The 15934-nt window shown below is 47.1% G+C and overlaps 1 protein-coding gene across 7 annotated transcripts in view; it reads left to right on the top strand.

The window, feature by feature from the left end:
- The window catches only part of plxnb2b (plexin b2b), a 159487-nt gene that overhangs the window by 49740 nt on the left and 93813 nt on the right, over positions 1 to 15934 (top strand). The window contains exon 1 of one of the 7 annotated variants that reach the window (XM_053641992.1): positions 8661 to 11915. The exons of the other annotated variants lie outside the window; for them this stretch is intronic. Within the exon in view, the coding sequence (XP_053497967.1) occupies positions 11885 to 11915 (31 nt within the window). The 5' untranslated portion in view covers positions 8661 to 11884. Of the gene's footprint in view, positions 1 to 8660; positions 11916 to 15934 lie in introns of those variants that run through there. 7 annotated transcript variants of the gene reach the window in all.

The raw sequence follows: 15934 nt of genomic DNA, 5'->3' as shown, positions 1-15934 counted from the left end.
TATTTGGTTGTGTGGAGGTACATAAATAATGAAATGGAGCTGGTAATTGGCCTTTCACGGTAATTAGGCTTTGGCTGTCAGCGAAGCCAGTGCCTTTCTCTCGGCAGAGGAGTCTAAACCAAGGACGGTAATTACTATTATCTGTGGGGGTTGTTGACACAACAATAATCCCGTCCTTAGCGAGCCTATCATGGTGCTACATGGCCGCCCCCTTTTAGCATCGCTTACAAAAAAGAAAAAGGTTTATCTTTGTGTTAACACTAATTTTCTTCTTTCGGTCTTGGCTACAGTGCAGAAAGCTTAACCGTGCCTTTCTGAATTTTATGCTCAGTGACTCCGGAAAGCTTGCCTTGTTTTCATTAGACAACCAGTTTGACTTTTACCTGCTTGCGGCGTGACGCTCGGGCCTAAACTGCGTTATCAGGCATCTCGGCAGGATTTCTAGTGCAGCCGTAATCCTGTTATTTCATTCAACGGTAACTCTGTGGTTATTCCAGAATGGTGATTGTGTGTGTGTGTGTGTGTGTGTGTGTGTGTGTGTGTGTGTGTGTGCCTGGCTGTCAGGCTGTCTCTGTGAGAGATTGGATTCCTTCGACCCAATGCTGTTCCATGTCTTCTCCCATGGGCTTCTCTTTTCCTCCTCTTCTGCTTTAGTCGCGAGTGAGATTTAGAAGCGAAGCGAGGCTCGGCACGGTTCTGAACCCTGTGTCCTGTATTTGGTCAGCGGAGAATAAAACAGTCTATACAGGTTTTTTATTCATTTTATTTATTTTTTTTTATTTTTTTGCGATCCTTGCGGCCAAAAATTCTCGATTTTTTTTTTTTTCTTTTTTCTTTGCTGCGGCTTTTTTCAAAATTCGTGTTTGTTTAGTATTGGCGAAAGCGCAACTCGACGAAATCGCTTCTTTCGCGGTGATGTTTGTTGGTAAATGAGACCTTTTTTTTATTTCTTTATTTTTTTTTTTTTATAGCTGTACTTATGGAGGTGGGGTGGGGGTGGGGGTGGGAGGTAGGGTGACTCATCTAGAACCCAAATCCGCAAATCACCTGCGGTGATTTTTTGATTTTCCTCGAGTTTCCTTGAATTTGCGTTCATTTTTGCGATCGCACAAAAACAAACCCCGCCCCCCCCCGCCCCCAGGGTTCTTCTGATAGTAAAGGGGAGCCGTGTAAGGCCTGTTACTGTACCGTCCTGAATTGAAGCCAGGAATGAAATGAGTGTGTAGGCCTGCAGTGTTTACTCCGGTGATTAGAGAAAATGAGTCTTTTAGTGGGTTAGGACACTGCTGATAGGGCACCAGGGCACTTAATGCTCTGAAGAATTATAATCCCTTCTTGCTCGTGGAGGACTGGACTGGTAGAGGCAGATTGCTGCTTCTGGATTCCTAGATACAGACACTATATCTAGACTCGGATAGGAAAATGAATCTAGCCGTGCGAGTTTTCCCGTATAACTCAGGAGCCCGGGTTAGGATATAGAGAACGTCCGTCCCTCCTCCAGGGCGGAAATGTTTTTTTAATAACTTTCTCTATCTGTACACTGATCTGCTGCGAGTCCTCTATCTTTGGTGCAGTGGAAATGGAGTGGTAGAGTGCTGGCCTGTAATGAATACTACATGTTTCTGGGAGATAAATACACGGATGATGCGTTTCTGTGCATGGTAACGGGAGCTGGGATTTGCAGGTAGGTAGTGTGTGCGCTCAGTGCTGTGTGTGTGAGCTGAATGATGAGTGTGTAAATCGCATCGGATCTGAATTAAACATGCCACACCTCGGCCATATTGTAGGCAGCGAAAATGACTTTTTAAGTAGGGGGTTTATGGGAAGATATCGTGTTCGTTTGATTATAATAAACCCCTCCCCCCTCCCATTGTGTTGGTGAAGGGTAGAGGGAGCGGGTGATGGTTCAAGGCAATAACTGTCTTGGCGTCTGCCTCGAGGGCCCGGGAAGGCGGACTTTTCCGAGATTAGCTTCCTTTGCGCTGGGTAGATAGTCACGGCGATATGTTAAGGAGAAGTAATAAAGAAATATATCTGTTTTTATAGAGCCTTCATGACAGGGTTATGTCAGCGAGGTAGCATAAAGAACTGGGACGGGGTGTAAAGCGATATTATGGGCCATTAGACAGGGTAGCGCGAGGAGCAGTCTGTGGTTACCACCGTTTGTAGGTAATGGAGCCCATCAGTCTAGAGCTGATCTCTATCCACGCAGCCCCACGCTTCAACCACAAGCACACTGTTCACAGCAATCACTCATACTGCAGCTTGTCCCGTTCTCTCTCTCTTTCTGTCTCTCTCTGTCCCTCTCTCATTCTTATCCCAAACGGATACTCCTCCAGCTTATCGAGGTTATTCGGACGGTTTTTGTGGTGCTGCTCTGACGGCGAACCTGGACGTCTCGGGACACGTCTTTTCGCAGCCTCCGTCCAACTCTGTCTTATTTTGCGCTTTACATGAGTGTCCCTTTCGAGGACGGGGCCCCCCCGAGCTCCATCCCCTCTCGTTCCGTACTAAGATGAAGGATCCGCGTTACGTACGTAGAGAGCTTCGCTTTCTACACGCCGCCGTCCCTCCTTCACGGAGACGTGACGAGTGAAGTCAGACGTGTGTCCAGGCGCTGGGGTTTTGACGCTTTTCCGAGTGTCCTTTTCACTTAGGACGGCTTTGCGGGCTTACGATTGGGACAGCAGCAACAATAATAATAATAATTAGAAGAATAATAAAGCACTGTGGTGACTAGGCATGGTGTTGGCTGGGTATGTGTTTTTGACATGCAGTAGCAGCTCCAAAATAATAATAGAGTGCTATTCGGTTGTGCTGACAGGCGTGCAGCAGCGTTCGACTCCTGATGTGGTTATATTAACACTCCAAACTGCTTATGCTAACACATCTGGCAGCCACACGTCTCTCTGTAATGATTCTGTTTAACTTGCATTTTCTTAATGTTTGTGGCTCTCGCATTAAGCTTCTAAGGAATGGGACGGAAAAGCGAGCGGTAAGTCTCCTCCGTGTGTGTGTGTGTGTGTGTGATTATTTGAGGCGCTTCCGTAAGCACTTAGGGCTTTTTGAAATAGCTATCACTTGCCACGGATGCAATTAGCGAAGACTTCATGTCTTTTCAGAGCGAAAATAAATAAATGTTGATGAAATAATCAAATCTGTATGAATGTATGAAGAAGAAGAAATCTCTTGACTTTAGCCCTTGCCCAAACAACACGGAGAAGACGTTCGTCGTCCTGTGCTGACCCGCGGAGAATGCCACCGATTAACACGGAGTCATCGCGGACCGCCGCGAGTCCCCATCCTTGCCCCTTTCTCGCCTTATTCTCACGATCACAGCCGTGTAATTGCATTTTTTTTCTTCCTCCCCACCCCAGAATGCGTATGTGCTGAGATGTGAAATTAACCACCGCCACCCCTCCACCCCTCCTCTTCCTCCTCTTCCTCCTCCTCCTCGGGTGGTGACTGGACTTTCATGTCTGCATGCGGCGAGCGGAGATGGAATTAATTGGGTCGCGGTTTAATAGTGATATCTGCTCGTGGGACCCGGCGCGCGGCGGGCGAGATTCCGGCATCGCCGCGCCGCTCGACCGCCATGACACACAACCGCTCCGAAAATGAGAAAATCATAAGCTGTCACAGGGCGGCGTCTCGGAGGCGCGGACCATACACGACGGCGAGTCCGTGTCGAGCGCGATCCGGTTTCCTCTGAAGCGACAACAGACTCTGAGCACGCGGTAACGGCTCCCGTCGCCGAGAGCGTCCGCGTACCATTCCAATAAGTTTCAGGAGTTTGTTTCCCTAAACTTTAGGAAGCTCTACGACGGAGTTTTGTTTTATCGTCGTTGTTTTATTTTCCCTCCTGGTGTGTGTGCTCTTTCACTCAAGCTCAATCTTCCCATCTCTCCGTCTCTGTCGCCGGTATGCGTACGCCTCTAGAGGAATTAATGACACAGCGCTCGGATTTGTGTCTCATCGGTCAGATCTCCAATCCCGAACTCCCCACACTCACACTCACACACATCATCATCACCCCCCCCCCCAACCTCCAAACCCTCACACACAACTCTCTCTGCCCTCGATCTGTGCCCTTTACTTTCATCTATCTTCATAGCTCTGCCAGACACTTTCACCTCCAGACAAGGCCATCCTCATCCTCACCTCCCCCTGACAGTCACTGCTGACTGAGCAGCAGCTCCCACAAAAGCGCACACACGCGCGCGCACAGAAATGTTCTTGGTCCAATCCGACTTCATTTGACGCATGTGCCAGAGTGTTAATTAGACTTGGAGCCAAGAGACGCAGTAATGTTATCAGCATCGTCCTCCCTCTCTCTCTCTCTCTCTCACACACACACACACACACACACACACACACACACACACACACACACACGCACACACGCGCGCGCGCTCTGAGTTGGTCTATGGAGAACGTTCCGGTGTTTGCTGGGGCTGTGGAGGGTGTCTGTGCCAGCTGTCAGTGTCGTGGACCGTGTCCAGCCTCTGATATCTCTCCTTTTCGCTCTTATCCCCTCGTTTACTCCTTCATTCCTGTTTGTTTATCCGTTCCTGATGTTTGCAACAGCTGCACGTGTCATTTCGAAAGGGTTTTTTTTTTCCTCCCCCCCCATACTTTTTTGCACTCTTTCGCTCGCTGTCACTTTGGCATTATCAGTTTGTGTGTGTGTGTGTGTGTGTGTGTGTGTGTGTGTGTGTGTGTGTCATCTACGGTAAAGCTTTGTGTCCTTCAGAGCTCTACTCCAGGGAACAGCGGCAAGGCCGGGCAGAGTCTGCACCCACCGTGCCCCGAGTGTTAAACAAAGCTTAAACACACACACACACACACACACCCCACCCAGCTCCATGCCTTGTTAACTTGCCTTTTCAACATCCAGACACATGACAAAGAGCCTCGACTGGGAAAACAAGGTCAATCAAATTAGGTTTAAAAGACAAAGTCATAAATTGTGTGGCGGAGACGCTGGTGCGGATCTGTCCTGCAGGAGCTGCTCGTCTACGTCCGTGGCTCAATCGGTAACGGATTATGCTGCCCTCTGGGTTTGTTTGTTTGTTTTATTTATTTATTTATTTATTTATTTATTTATTTATTTCGGCTCGACCGTTCTAACCCCATGAACGACCCGTCCGTAGCGCTGTTCACTTCTTCATTCCCCCGCTAAATCGTATCAGTTTACCGCTCGGCATGTACACCGGGGTTACACTTGTTAGCATGTTCCTAGATCTAGAACCCGTAACGGCAGTACGATAGGACGTCAGATCGGCCCGCGTCGCACCCGTCCGCAGGGATCCGCTTTTTTGCTCTCTTCCGGACCTGATTAGGATTCCAGGACGTCATAGAATAAACAGAGCAAACATTAAACCGTCTTCCGAGTAGCATCGTTCGAGTAGCACTGGGTTAACGCTTAGGAGACGCGGAAGAATTTCGGATGCAGCACATTGACACAGATGTGTGTGTTTATTTATTTCTTTCTTTCTTTTTTGTTTGTTTGTTGTTTTTTTTCGCTCTTCGTTATAATTCCATCATAATATATCATTGTGACACTTCGGTCCGGAAGCCAGCCTCTTTCGCTGGCTCTCGTCTGCGTTTATGTATGCACATCTGTTTGTTGTGGCCGAAGACGTACAGTTTTCTGCTCAGGTAGACAGAATTAATCTCCATCCTGCTTTCTTGGCTCGGTTTTCTTCCCAAGACTGGGATTTAGAGGCGTTCAGTAATGCAGAATGGGGGCCTCACTTGCTTTGCAGCTGGAAATGGCTTCAGAAGATTAGGAAGTGCTTTCTCTGACGTCTGTGCGTGTGTGTGCGTCTATGTATATGTGTGTGTGTGTGTGTGTGTGTGTGTGTGTGTGTGTGTGTGCTTCAAGTTGGTCAGACTGACAGGGAGGCTTAGTTCTGGGTCAGAGAGAGAAACCAGCTCTCCGAGCTCATCAGCACAGATTAACTGGAGCGTCTGCTTTAGACTCTCTCTCTCTGTGTGTGTGTGTGTGTCCCTCAGCTCTAGCTAAAAGAGCAGGAGATAGAACAAGTGTAGACACATGCTTTTTCCACACTGCGGGAGAACATCATGTGTGGAGTGCTCGCGACAGGAGGACAGACACTTGACGAGTGCGGTTATACCGGATATCGAGCGCGAGCGCGATCACGCCCGTGCCGATGTTCGGTAAAGACGCACGATTACGAGTGCGATATTATTGCTCTTCTTCAACAGGTCTATAACTTTAAAGTGCACGTATTATGGTTTTGAAACGTGCCTAATTTAGTTTGAGGTCTCATACAGTAGATTTACACGCATCCGAGGTCTAAAAACACTTTAACGTGCTCATAATTTAAACTGCAGCGTTACCTTTTTTCCCCCCAGTGTCAAACGACTCGTTAAATGATTCATTCTAAAGGATTCGTTCTAAACTCCTCCTTTCAGAGAGCATGCTCTGCTCTGATTGGTCAGACATCCCAGTCTGTCGTGATTGGTCTACCGCTGTCAGCGAGCAGCCGGTGAAGACCGGAGGCGGGGTTTTTTTGTCACAAACCTACGTAGGTTAGTACAGGAAGTAAAGTCTGGAATCACTAACGACTCGATTCAGTTGTTCAGAATCGGTTCCTTCTTTTGGGAGTCGATCACTCCGTTTGTCGTGCGCTTTGATTTTTGAAACTTTGAACGTTTGTACGTTCACAAACGCACTACATGAAAGGGAATATCTGAAAAACCATAATAGATGCACTTTAATATCGAGGAACTGATATTTCAGACACACTATGGCCAAATGTTCTGTTTATTTCGGCTCCGTTAGCCGGAAATAGTTCCCGGAGACGCCACGGTCACTTTTATGGCACGTCACCCCATTCGTACGTTCACGTTAAAGGGCGAAACTGTCTTCCCGTCCGTTCTGCCTTCGTAATTAGATTGTATTCTTGGAATAACGTATCGTCCGCGGATGATGCTGCTAACGCTCCTGCAGTAATCGTTTCAAAGCAGGAAGCGGAATTTGATGTGGCAAACGCACAGCGAAGTTACAGGAAGTATAAGCACTCCTGGAACGCTGTTCGACCAATCAAATGAATGGACCGTAAATCTCCGTCGTATAAAGGAAAATAAACCATCACAAGGTGGTGCGATGAAGCACAGTGAAAAATGGAGTTACTTTTATCACCGCGAAGCCGATTTATTTTCCCAAAGTGCACACCCTGACGTGTTCCTCTTATACCACAGGAATTTGCCCACAGGTTTTTAATCGTTAAAGAACAACGTGTCCGTGTTGTGTCCGTTAATAGTTACACGTTTACTGGTGTGAGTTCACGTTCGAGCCTGGCTTTTTTTTTTTTTTTTCTTCTTTTTTCTTCTTTCTTCCATGTTCATGAGAAAGCATGAGTGTCTCGAGCTGAAAAACTTCAACGAACCGCTTCAGCTCTGGCCGTGACGTCACGTGGAGCATCTGCCATACGAATCCCCGTGTAAGTCCTCACTATAGCACTGATCACACGCTCAAACCCGCGGTCGGGAAAAGCAGCAGGCGGTTTTATCCGAGCTGCTGTTCTCGACTCCTGACCAATCGGAATCGAGAATTCGCCGCCGCTGACGTGAGCTCATCGGCTCGTCACGTCCTTAATTACAGAACGGATTACACGGTTGAGGGTTCGGTATTGACTCGGATCCTTGTCTAAGATCGGACCGCAGTCCTTCGTTAGGAAGTGTGTAGATGTGTAGTTTGAGAGAACTGAGATGAGTAGTGTGTGATGTTTACTGACTGGCAGGCTGCTACCGCTTGCAGTGGTAGCACTTCTGCATCACAATGTCTTACACACTTATTTTGTTTTATCTCTCCTTATTCTGTGTGTAGCTGTTGAGGTTGGGGGGCATGAACCATCTGTCTGCTTTTCATAAACATATGCTGTGGTTTTGCTTTTTCTGGGTTTTTTTTGTGTTTGTTTGTTTTTTTTTTTTTGTAGAATGGAGAACTGATTGACTCGAGGACTGCAGACTGTATAGCAACAGCTAGTTGTGTAGCGAGTGGAAAGAGTTAACACATCGCTCAGGCTGAAATACTCCGTGTAGGAGGCCTTGTATTGCTCTCTGATCATTTACACTCAGCACATGCCACTTTATTTCACTCGGGTGATTGTTATGGCAAGAGACGGAGAGCAAAGCAGGACTAAACAGAGAACTCCTGTTGAAGTTTGTGTGTGTGTGTATACGTATATGCATATATGTATATACACACACGCGTATGTATGTATGTACATATGTATATATATGTGTGTGTGTGTGTGTGTATATATATATATATATATATATATATATATATATATATATGTGTGTGTGTGTGTGTGTGTATATATATATATATATATATATATATATATATATATATATATAATGTGTGTGTATATATAATATATATATAATGTGTATATATGTGTGTATATATACACATATTTTATATATATATAATGTATTTGTGTGTATATATGTGTATATATATATGTATGTGTGTATGTGTGTGTATGTATGTGTGTGTATATATCTATATATATATATATATATGTGTATATATATGTATATATGTGTGTATATATATGTATGTGTAATATATATATATATGTGTGTATATATGTGTGTGTGTGTGTGTGTGTATATATATATATATATGTGTGTGTGTGTGTGTATATAATATTAGTCTGTGTGTGGGAGAGAGAGAGGATGAATTTGCCGAAGTGTGAATCAAGCACCCATGTACAAATTCATCGTGGTCCAATAGAGCAGAGAAACACACACACACACACACACACACACACACACACACCCATTTCATTTCTTTTTGTCATTTCTCTGTTCAGCTGTGATCCGCATTGCACGGGTCATCTGGGAACATTCCTGAGCGCTGACCCCGAGACTGTGTAGGTTTTCGACTTGATTGGGCCTCTCTCATTGCGACACGGATGAAATGAAAGCAGAAGAGAACAGATCGGGCCATATTCCGTGTAGTTCTCAGGCTGGTTCCCCCGAGCAGACGAGATGGAGAGGAATGCAGACCTGGAAGTCATAACATCAAAACATCTGCAGATGTACGACTCGAGAACTCGAGCTGGAACCAAAACAGCTCTCTCTCTTTTTTTTTTTTTTTTTTTTTTTTTTTTTTTTCCTTGTTATTCCCCCTGATCGGTTAAAACCACTCCTGGCGGAGGCAGATGGACCGCCGCCCCGAGGTGAACACGCTGCGCTCTTACAGTGGGAAACGACTCGGGTTTACGTAGGCGAAGCCGATTCCGGACCTACACACGAGGTCGCGTAGCGAGCACTTAAAGGGCATATTTAAATGCTTGTTAAAGGAAGCTATTTTGTTTGGAAATGTCAGTGTGTGTGTGTGTGTGTGTGTGTGTGTGTGTGTGTAGGATTTTGTTTCCCTCAGTAAAGCGACAGCAGCTCAGTGCCGTTTCTGGCAGCTGTCACTCCTCCAATTTTTCCCTCGCAATCCAACAGCTTTCCTTTTAAAACTGTCAGCAGCCTCACTGACACACGTTCTTCACAGTGGAGATACTTTCATACGACGCTTCCGCTCCTCTTCGCCAACCACAGATCTCTGTCGCTCTCTGTCACTCTCTCGTTTTTACTCTTGCTCGCTCACTTGTAGCTCTCTCTCTCTCTCTCTCCTCGCTTTTCACTGTGGGAGATGAAATTGGTTTCTCCTCCGTTTACAGACTCTTCTCGGCCTTGCTCCGGACAGCGGGCTGAACCGAAAGAGCGGAAAGTTCTGGTAAACGCGGCAGGTAGCTACGCCGAGGCGAGAGCGCCACAAAACGCCGCGAGTTTGGACGAAACCGAGGGAAATGACTTTCTTTTGTGTTCTTCTTGTTTTTTGTTTTTTGGTTTTTTTTTTGTTTGTGCTCCAATACTAAAATTAATTCCGGCAACTTGTCATTTTACATTAGAGCATGAAGTGGACCGGTGTATGGCTGCGGAAAGCAAATTGCGCCTTGTTGCCATGGGAGCGCTTTCTTATTGTGCCGTCGGGTAGCGAGCTGCTGCCAGAACTTGAGCCCACCTGTTTCCGGCCTTCTTTCATAAGCGGAGCTCCCAGCACGGGGAGAGACTTTCGACACTGATCCCTCGGCACACGTACGGTTTTATTCAAACCAAAAACGGTCGAGCGGTTCAAACACGCATGCTTAAGTTGGAACGAGGATCCGAGTATTTTTCCATCCGTGTGGCTTTACATGGCCATGTTTACGACAAAGCAAAAAAGATGATGACGACGACGAAGACGACGATGATGATGATGATGATGACAACGACGATGATGACAGTGACGACGACGATGATGACCACGACGACGACGATGACGACGACGACGATGATGACGATTACGACGACGATGACAGTGACGACGATGATGACGACGACAACGATGACGATGATGACGACGACGATGATGATGATGACGATGATGACTGTCTAGATTGCGCTCAGGATGTAATGCCATGTGATCTGCTTTCTTGCACATTTCTTCCGTTTGCAATATAACGATCCGCGTCCTTTCTTTCGCCCTGCTGCTTTTGAAACTCTTATTTGCCAGGACGAGAGAGAAATTGGCTCCAGCTATAATTTGAAAAAACCCCTCTTATTTATTTGAGGTTTTTTTTTCTTTTCTTTTCTTCATCTTATTGTCTACCTTATGTTTTATCACTAAGCTCGGTGCACCCACATGCTGGCAATCTCACTCACTGAACTAATACCACAGTCTGATTTCCCTGCCTACAACTCTGATCGTCATCTGTCCGTGTCCTGTTCTCTGCTGCCCGCACGCACACACCTGTATATACCGTTCGACCCTGCTAATCAAGTCAGGCGAGCGCACCTGTGCAAACAGATGTCCACAGGGATCGCTCACTCGTAAAGATCACAGGAAGCACTCCTGGAGAGAGACTCGGGGCCTCACGTTGGAGATTCCGCAGGCATGGCTGTCCTCCGTCCCGCTGCTCGCGTGTTTCACATTGAACACGTACTCCGCTAGTTTCCACAGGCTGCGATGGAGACGGTTCCGTCCCAGACCGACGAATCGAGACCATACGTTTCATACAGCGCCGTATCTAAGCCTTGCGTGTACTGTAAGGATGGGCGACATGGACTTAAAACTACATCATGATATTTTCTGGCGTTTATTACGATAACGATATCCGTGACGATATAAATAAGTACCGTTCGCCACTGTTTTTAGCGACAAGACGTGCAGACTTGAGAGACTCGGAAACCCAAACGCTGATCTAAAAGTAAAAGTGACTTTCTGTAACCGAACCGGTTCCAGATTGTAGAGGTAGGTCCTCGTACAGCGGTAAACTCCGCCTCCCGCCGTACATCATCACCTAGGCTTTATCGTTATTATCGCGGGAAGACTCATTCGTATCGTGGGGAGGATTCCTACCAAACGATGAGATATCGCCCCATTCCTAGTATACAGTATAATTAAATATGTTCTGTACATAATTAATTACACCCTAAAGGACTGAGAACTCGTTTCCATCCAGCGGTATCGTTCTTCAGTCTTTACAGCTTTCAAGCGTAATCGTGTGGTGAGATTGAGCCGAAAACGTCGATGATTGTCAGCGTTACAGGCTGTAATTCTCACTGCTGCAGGTGTGTGTGTGTGTGTGTGGGGGGATTTTTTTTTTTGTTTTTTTTTTAATTTTCTTTTCAGCACTCCACAGGTGTCCACTATTGTCTCAGAAAAGACGAGGAACCGAAAGGTATTCATTTTAACGTCTTCCGGAAAACGAGTCGGAACGGCGGCGGCGGCGGGGGCGGCGGCGGGTTCCCGGCCGGAGTCCGAGTTAAACGTGAGCAGACGACGTGCGAAGAAACGCGTGCTGCGATGGTGGAAAACCACACGAAAGAAGAGAAAGGTTATTAACTAAAGGAACGAGTACTGGGGGTTTTTTGTGTGTCTGTGTGTGTGTGTGTGTGTGTGTTACAGTTGTATAGCGTTTGTAGTGTCATAGCTTGGAACGTGAACGGATAGGATGCAGCCACGCCTAGACGGATCACTGAATCACACACACACACACACACACACTACAAATCATAACGTTCTACTTTATCCAGAACCACACCCTGTAAGCTGAGCCAGACTCTGGCAGTGTGTCTCTATGACCTCATGGATGTGTGCTGCTGATTCTGGCGTCATCCTGTTGCCCACAGACACTCATGCCACGCCCAAGAGACATGCTACATGCGCGCACACACACACACACACACACACATTGGCAATTGATCTCGCTATTATCTGGTCTGTAATCTGTGTGTATGTTTGAGCAGTGCAGGGATTGCCTAACGATCTATTGATCTCCTCATCACGGACCTCAATGGGGTACAATAGGGCAGCAGGCTCGGACTCGCACCGCCGGGGCTCCCCACGCGTCTTCCCTCCTTCTCTCATCCGCTCTCCTCACCCCGGCCTCCTCTCTCCCCTCCCTGCTCTCCCGTTCGCCCATCTCGTCTCAGCGTTTTACTCCGCTCCGCAGAGATTAGCCATTACAGTGCTTTTAACATTAATGCGTTTAGCTAGTGCCGTTACCCAGAAACCCAGCTGACGTTTGTTTTTGTTTTTTCACTCCGGCGAGGATATGAATTCGTAATCATCCCCTCACGAACCGCGTGTTGTAATCAGGAAGTGTCAGTAAGCAGCGTAAAAACTTGAAGCATTGCTGTTTTGGGAGCAGGTTTTTTTTTTGGGTAAGGATCTGGGTAGGACAGCAGGTCAGTACTTTTGCTCCAATAATCCCCAAACTCCCCGAACCGATTTTTCAGCCTTCTGTTGTTGTGCGTAAAATGGAATATGGCTAGTCGGGTGTGTCCGTGGTTTTTTTTTTTTTTTTTTCCTTTTCTGACCAGTAATTTCCTCTCTTCTTCCCCTCGGTTAAAAGCGTAATAAGGAACATAACGCTTTTATCGAAGCGAGCGTTTAAGCCGTGTCGTATGGTACGTCGTGATGAGTCCGTCTCCCCCCCCCCCCCCTCGCCACATCAACAGGAGAGCATGTAGAGGCTGGAGACGAAATATTTAGTAATGTCTAGCATTAACCATTGATCACTATGACTCACACCTACATTCAGGGCAGTGGTGCTTCTTGGGCTGGGAAAGCACATCACTTCTAATATATATATACATAGCTGGAGTACTGGGCTCAGGAGATGAGTGGGTCAGGGTGCATATTAAACAGATTTGATATCTCTTTCCAAGAAATATGCAAAAACACATTGTGTGCAATGGATATAATTTAAAAAAAAAAAATGAAGGCTGCACATTACCGTTAAAAATGAAATTAAGATAAATCACGTCCGACCCATTTTTTTGGTATCGTGACGTCTTTCTTTGTAACTTTTTTTTCAATTTGAGTTGCAGGCTCAAATGTGAGTGATGTTGAAATTTTCTGGCACAAAATCTTTCCAAATTGCTTAAAGCGTGTCATCACACGGGGTTTTTCATCGAGTTTTAACTGAAGACGAACACGCCTTTGCCTCAGCGGTCCTGTTGTACATGCTGTAGATTTACTGTATATATTGCGATACAGATCGTGGATCATGGAACTGTCCCCGAGTATTGTGACGTGATGTGATATTTTCTTTTTGTCACATCGCCCACACCTGCCACTCTTCCATGTTCAAGAACGTAGAAGTTTTTTTATATTTATTCCAACCCCCCCCCGCCCCCCCCGCCCCTGCCTGCGTGAGAGTAAAAACGAATCGCTCGAGCGACATTTTATCTTTCATTTTCTATCATACACACCTGTAAGAGAGCATTATTACTATCGGAGCATTTTACTCTCACGTCTCACACTGCTCGGTATTTTTGAGAAAGAGAGAGAGAGAGAGAGAGAGAGAGAGAGAGAGAGAGAGAGAAAGGGGGAGAGAGAGAGAGAGAGAAAGGGAGAGAGAGAGAGAGAGAGAGAAAGGGAGAGAGAGAGGGGGGGGAGAGAGAAAGAGAGAGAAAGGGGGAGAGAGAGAAAGGGGGAGGGAGAGAGAGAGAGAGAAAGGGGGAGAGAGAGAGAGAGGGGGGGAGAGAAAGGGAGAGAGAGAGAGAGAGAGAGAGAGGCGGGGAGAGAGAAAGGGAGAGAGAGAGAGAAAGGGGAGAGAGAGAGAAAGGGGTGAGCGGGAGAGAGAATGGGAGAGTGCGAGAGAGAGAGAGAGAGAAAGGGGGAGAGAGAGAGAGAGAGAAAGGGAGGGGGGGGGAGCTGGCAGAGGGACGGAGATTAACAGAGGAGCTTTGCTTGTGCTTGATTTGTCCCGCAGTTGCTTTGTTTTTAAATTCAGAACTGATTCGGCCCGAGACTTACTCCAGGAGAGATTGTTACGGATTTCTGGCGTCGGGTTTTTGTAGGCCTGTATGATCTCCCGTACGTCTAGAGTTCACTGCACTCGGCGAGGAACTAATATCAGTACGTCCCTGCGTTCTGTTCTAAGTGTGGCGAAGGCTTTCTCTGTAGTTCTGGGTTTTTCCGCACCAGCGGGAGGGTATGACCTCGTCAGAAGAATACGACGCTTTATTGGAAACATTTCTGCAGCCTCGTTTCTCAGTCAGTTCGATTATAGCTGCTCCATCTGATCACTGGTCAGATGTGTCGCCGTACTTGTAGTGGTTTGAGTGTGTGTGTGTGTGTGTGGTTGAGGGAGTGGTCTCGGGCAGCAAGTCCGGGCAGATCTGATTGCGACTGGCAAGGGAAGAAAGACTTGTGAACACTGGCAGCACAGGCGATGCTTACACTATGTAAAGTCCAAAATTCGTCTACACACACACACACACACACACACACACACACACACACACACACACACAAACACGATCTCTAATAGGACCTGCTGTGCAGTTATTCAGGTCAAATTTGTGAGGGTCTAGCCGCGTGAAAAGGTCCGGATTTGCGACTAACGCAGCCGGATGGTGACGGCTAACGTTTTAACCGTCAACCATTTAGTGATTATTTTATAGCTATGAAATTCAAATCAAATTAAAATCTTATCGGCGACGCACACAAGCATACTGTACACGGTCCGACATGCAACGAAATGCTCTTTATTTATTTATTTATTCACTTTACGACTCTCTGGTGACATAAAAAACGGAATATACTTGCATACCAGTGGAAAGAGAAGAATGAATATATATATATATGTATGTATGTGTGTGTGTGTGTGTGTGTGTGTGTGTGTGTGTATAATATGACTGATGTAAAGGGTAGATGGCGGGAAAAGTAAGTGCTGTATGTGAAACAGAGTGCAGTACGATGCTGTGTAACGTGGAGTTGAGGCAGCTGCGGCGAAACAGCTAACAATATGGAATTAATACATGTTTTTAAATACGGGGTAATAGCATAGCGGGTATATTGAAAAGGAGTGTAGGCGTGCGGGGGTTGTGTAGGGGTGCAGGGGTTGTTGTGTAGGGGGGGTGGGGGTTGTGTAAGGGGTGCGAGGGTTGTGTAGGGGTGCGAGGGTTGTGTAGGGGTGTGAGGGTTGTGTGGGGGCTGTGTAGGGGGTGCAGGGGTTGTGTAGGGGTTGTGTAGGGGGTGCGGGGGTTGTCTGGGGGTTGTGTAGGGGGTGCGGGGGTTGTGTGGGGTGTTGTGTAGGGGGTGCGGGGGTTGTCTGGGGGTTGTGTAGGGGGTGCGGGGGTTGTGTGGGGTGTTGTGTGGGGTGTTGTGTAGGGGGTGCGGGGGTTGTGTGGGGGTTGTGTATAGGGTGCGGGGGTTGTGTGGGGGTGTGGGGGTTGTGTAGGGGGTGCGGGGGTTGTGTGGGGGTTGTGTAGGGGGTGCGGGGGTTGTGTAGGGGGTGCGGGGGTTGTGTGTGTGTGTTGTGTGGGGGTTGTGTAGGGGTGTGTGTGTTGTGTGGGGTTTGTGTAGGGGGTGCGGGGGTTGTGTGGGGTGTTGTGTAGGGGG

Source organism: Ictalurus furcatus, chromosome 14 (genome assembly GCF_023375685.1).
Source record: "Ictalurus furcatus strain D&B chromosome 14, Billie_1.0, whole genome shotgun sequence".
NCBI lineage: Eukaryota > Metazoa > Chordata > Actinopteri > Siluriformes > Ictaluridae > Ictalurus > Ictalurus furcatus.
This window is presented reverse-complemented; position numbering and strand designations above follow the sequence as displayed.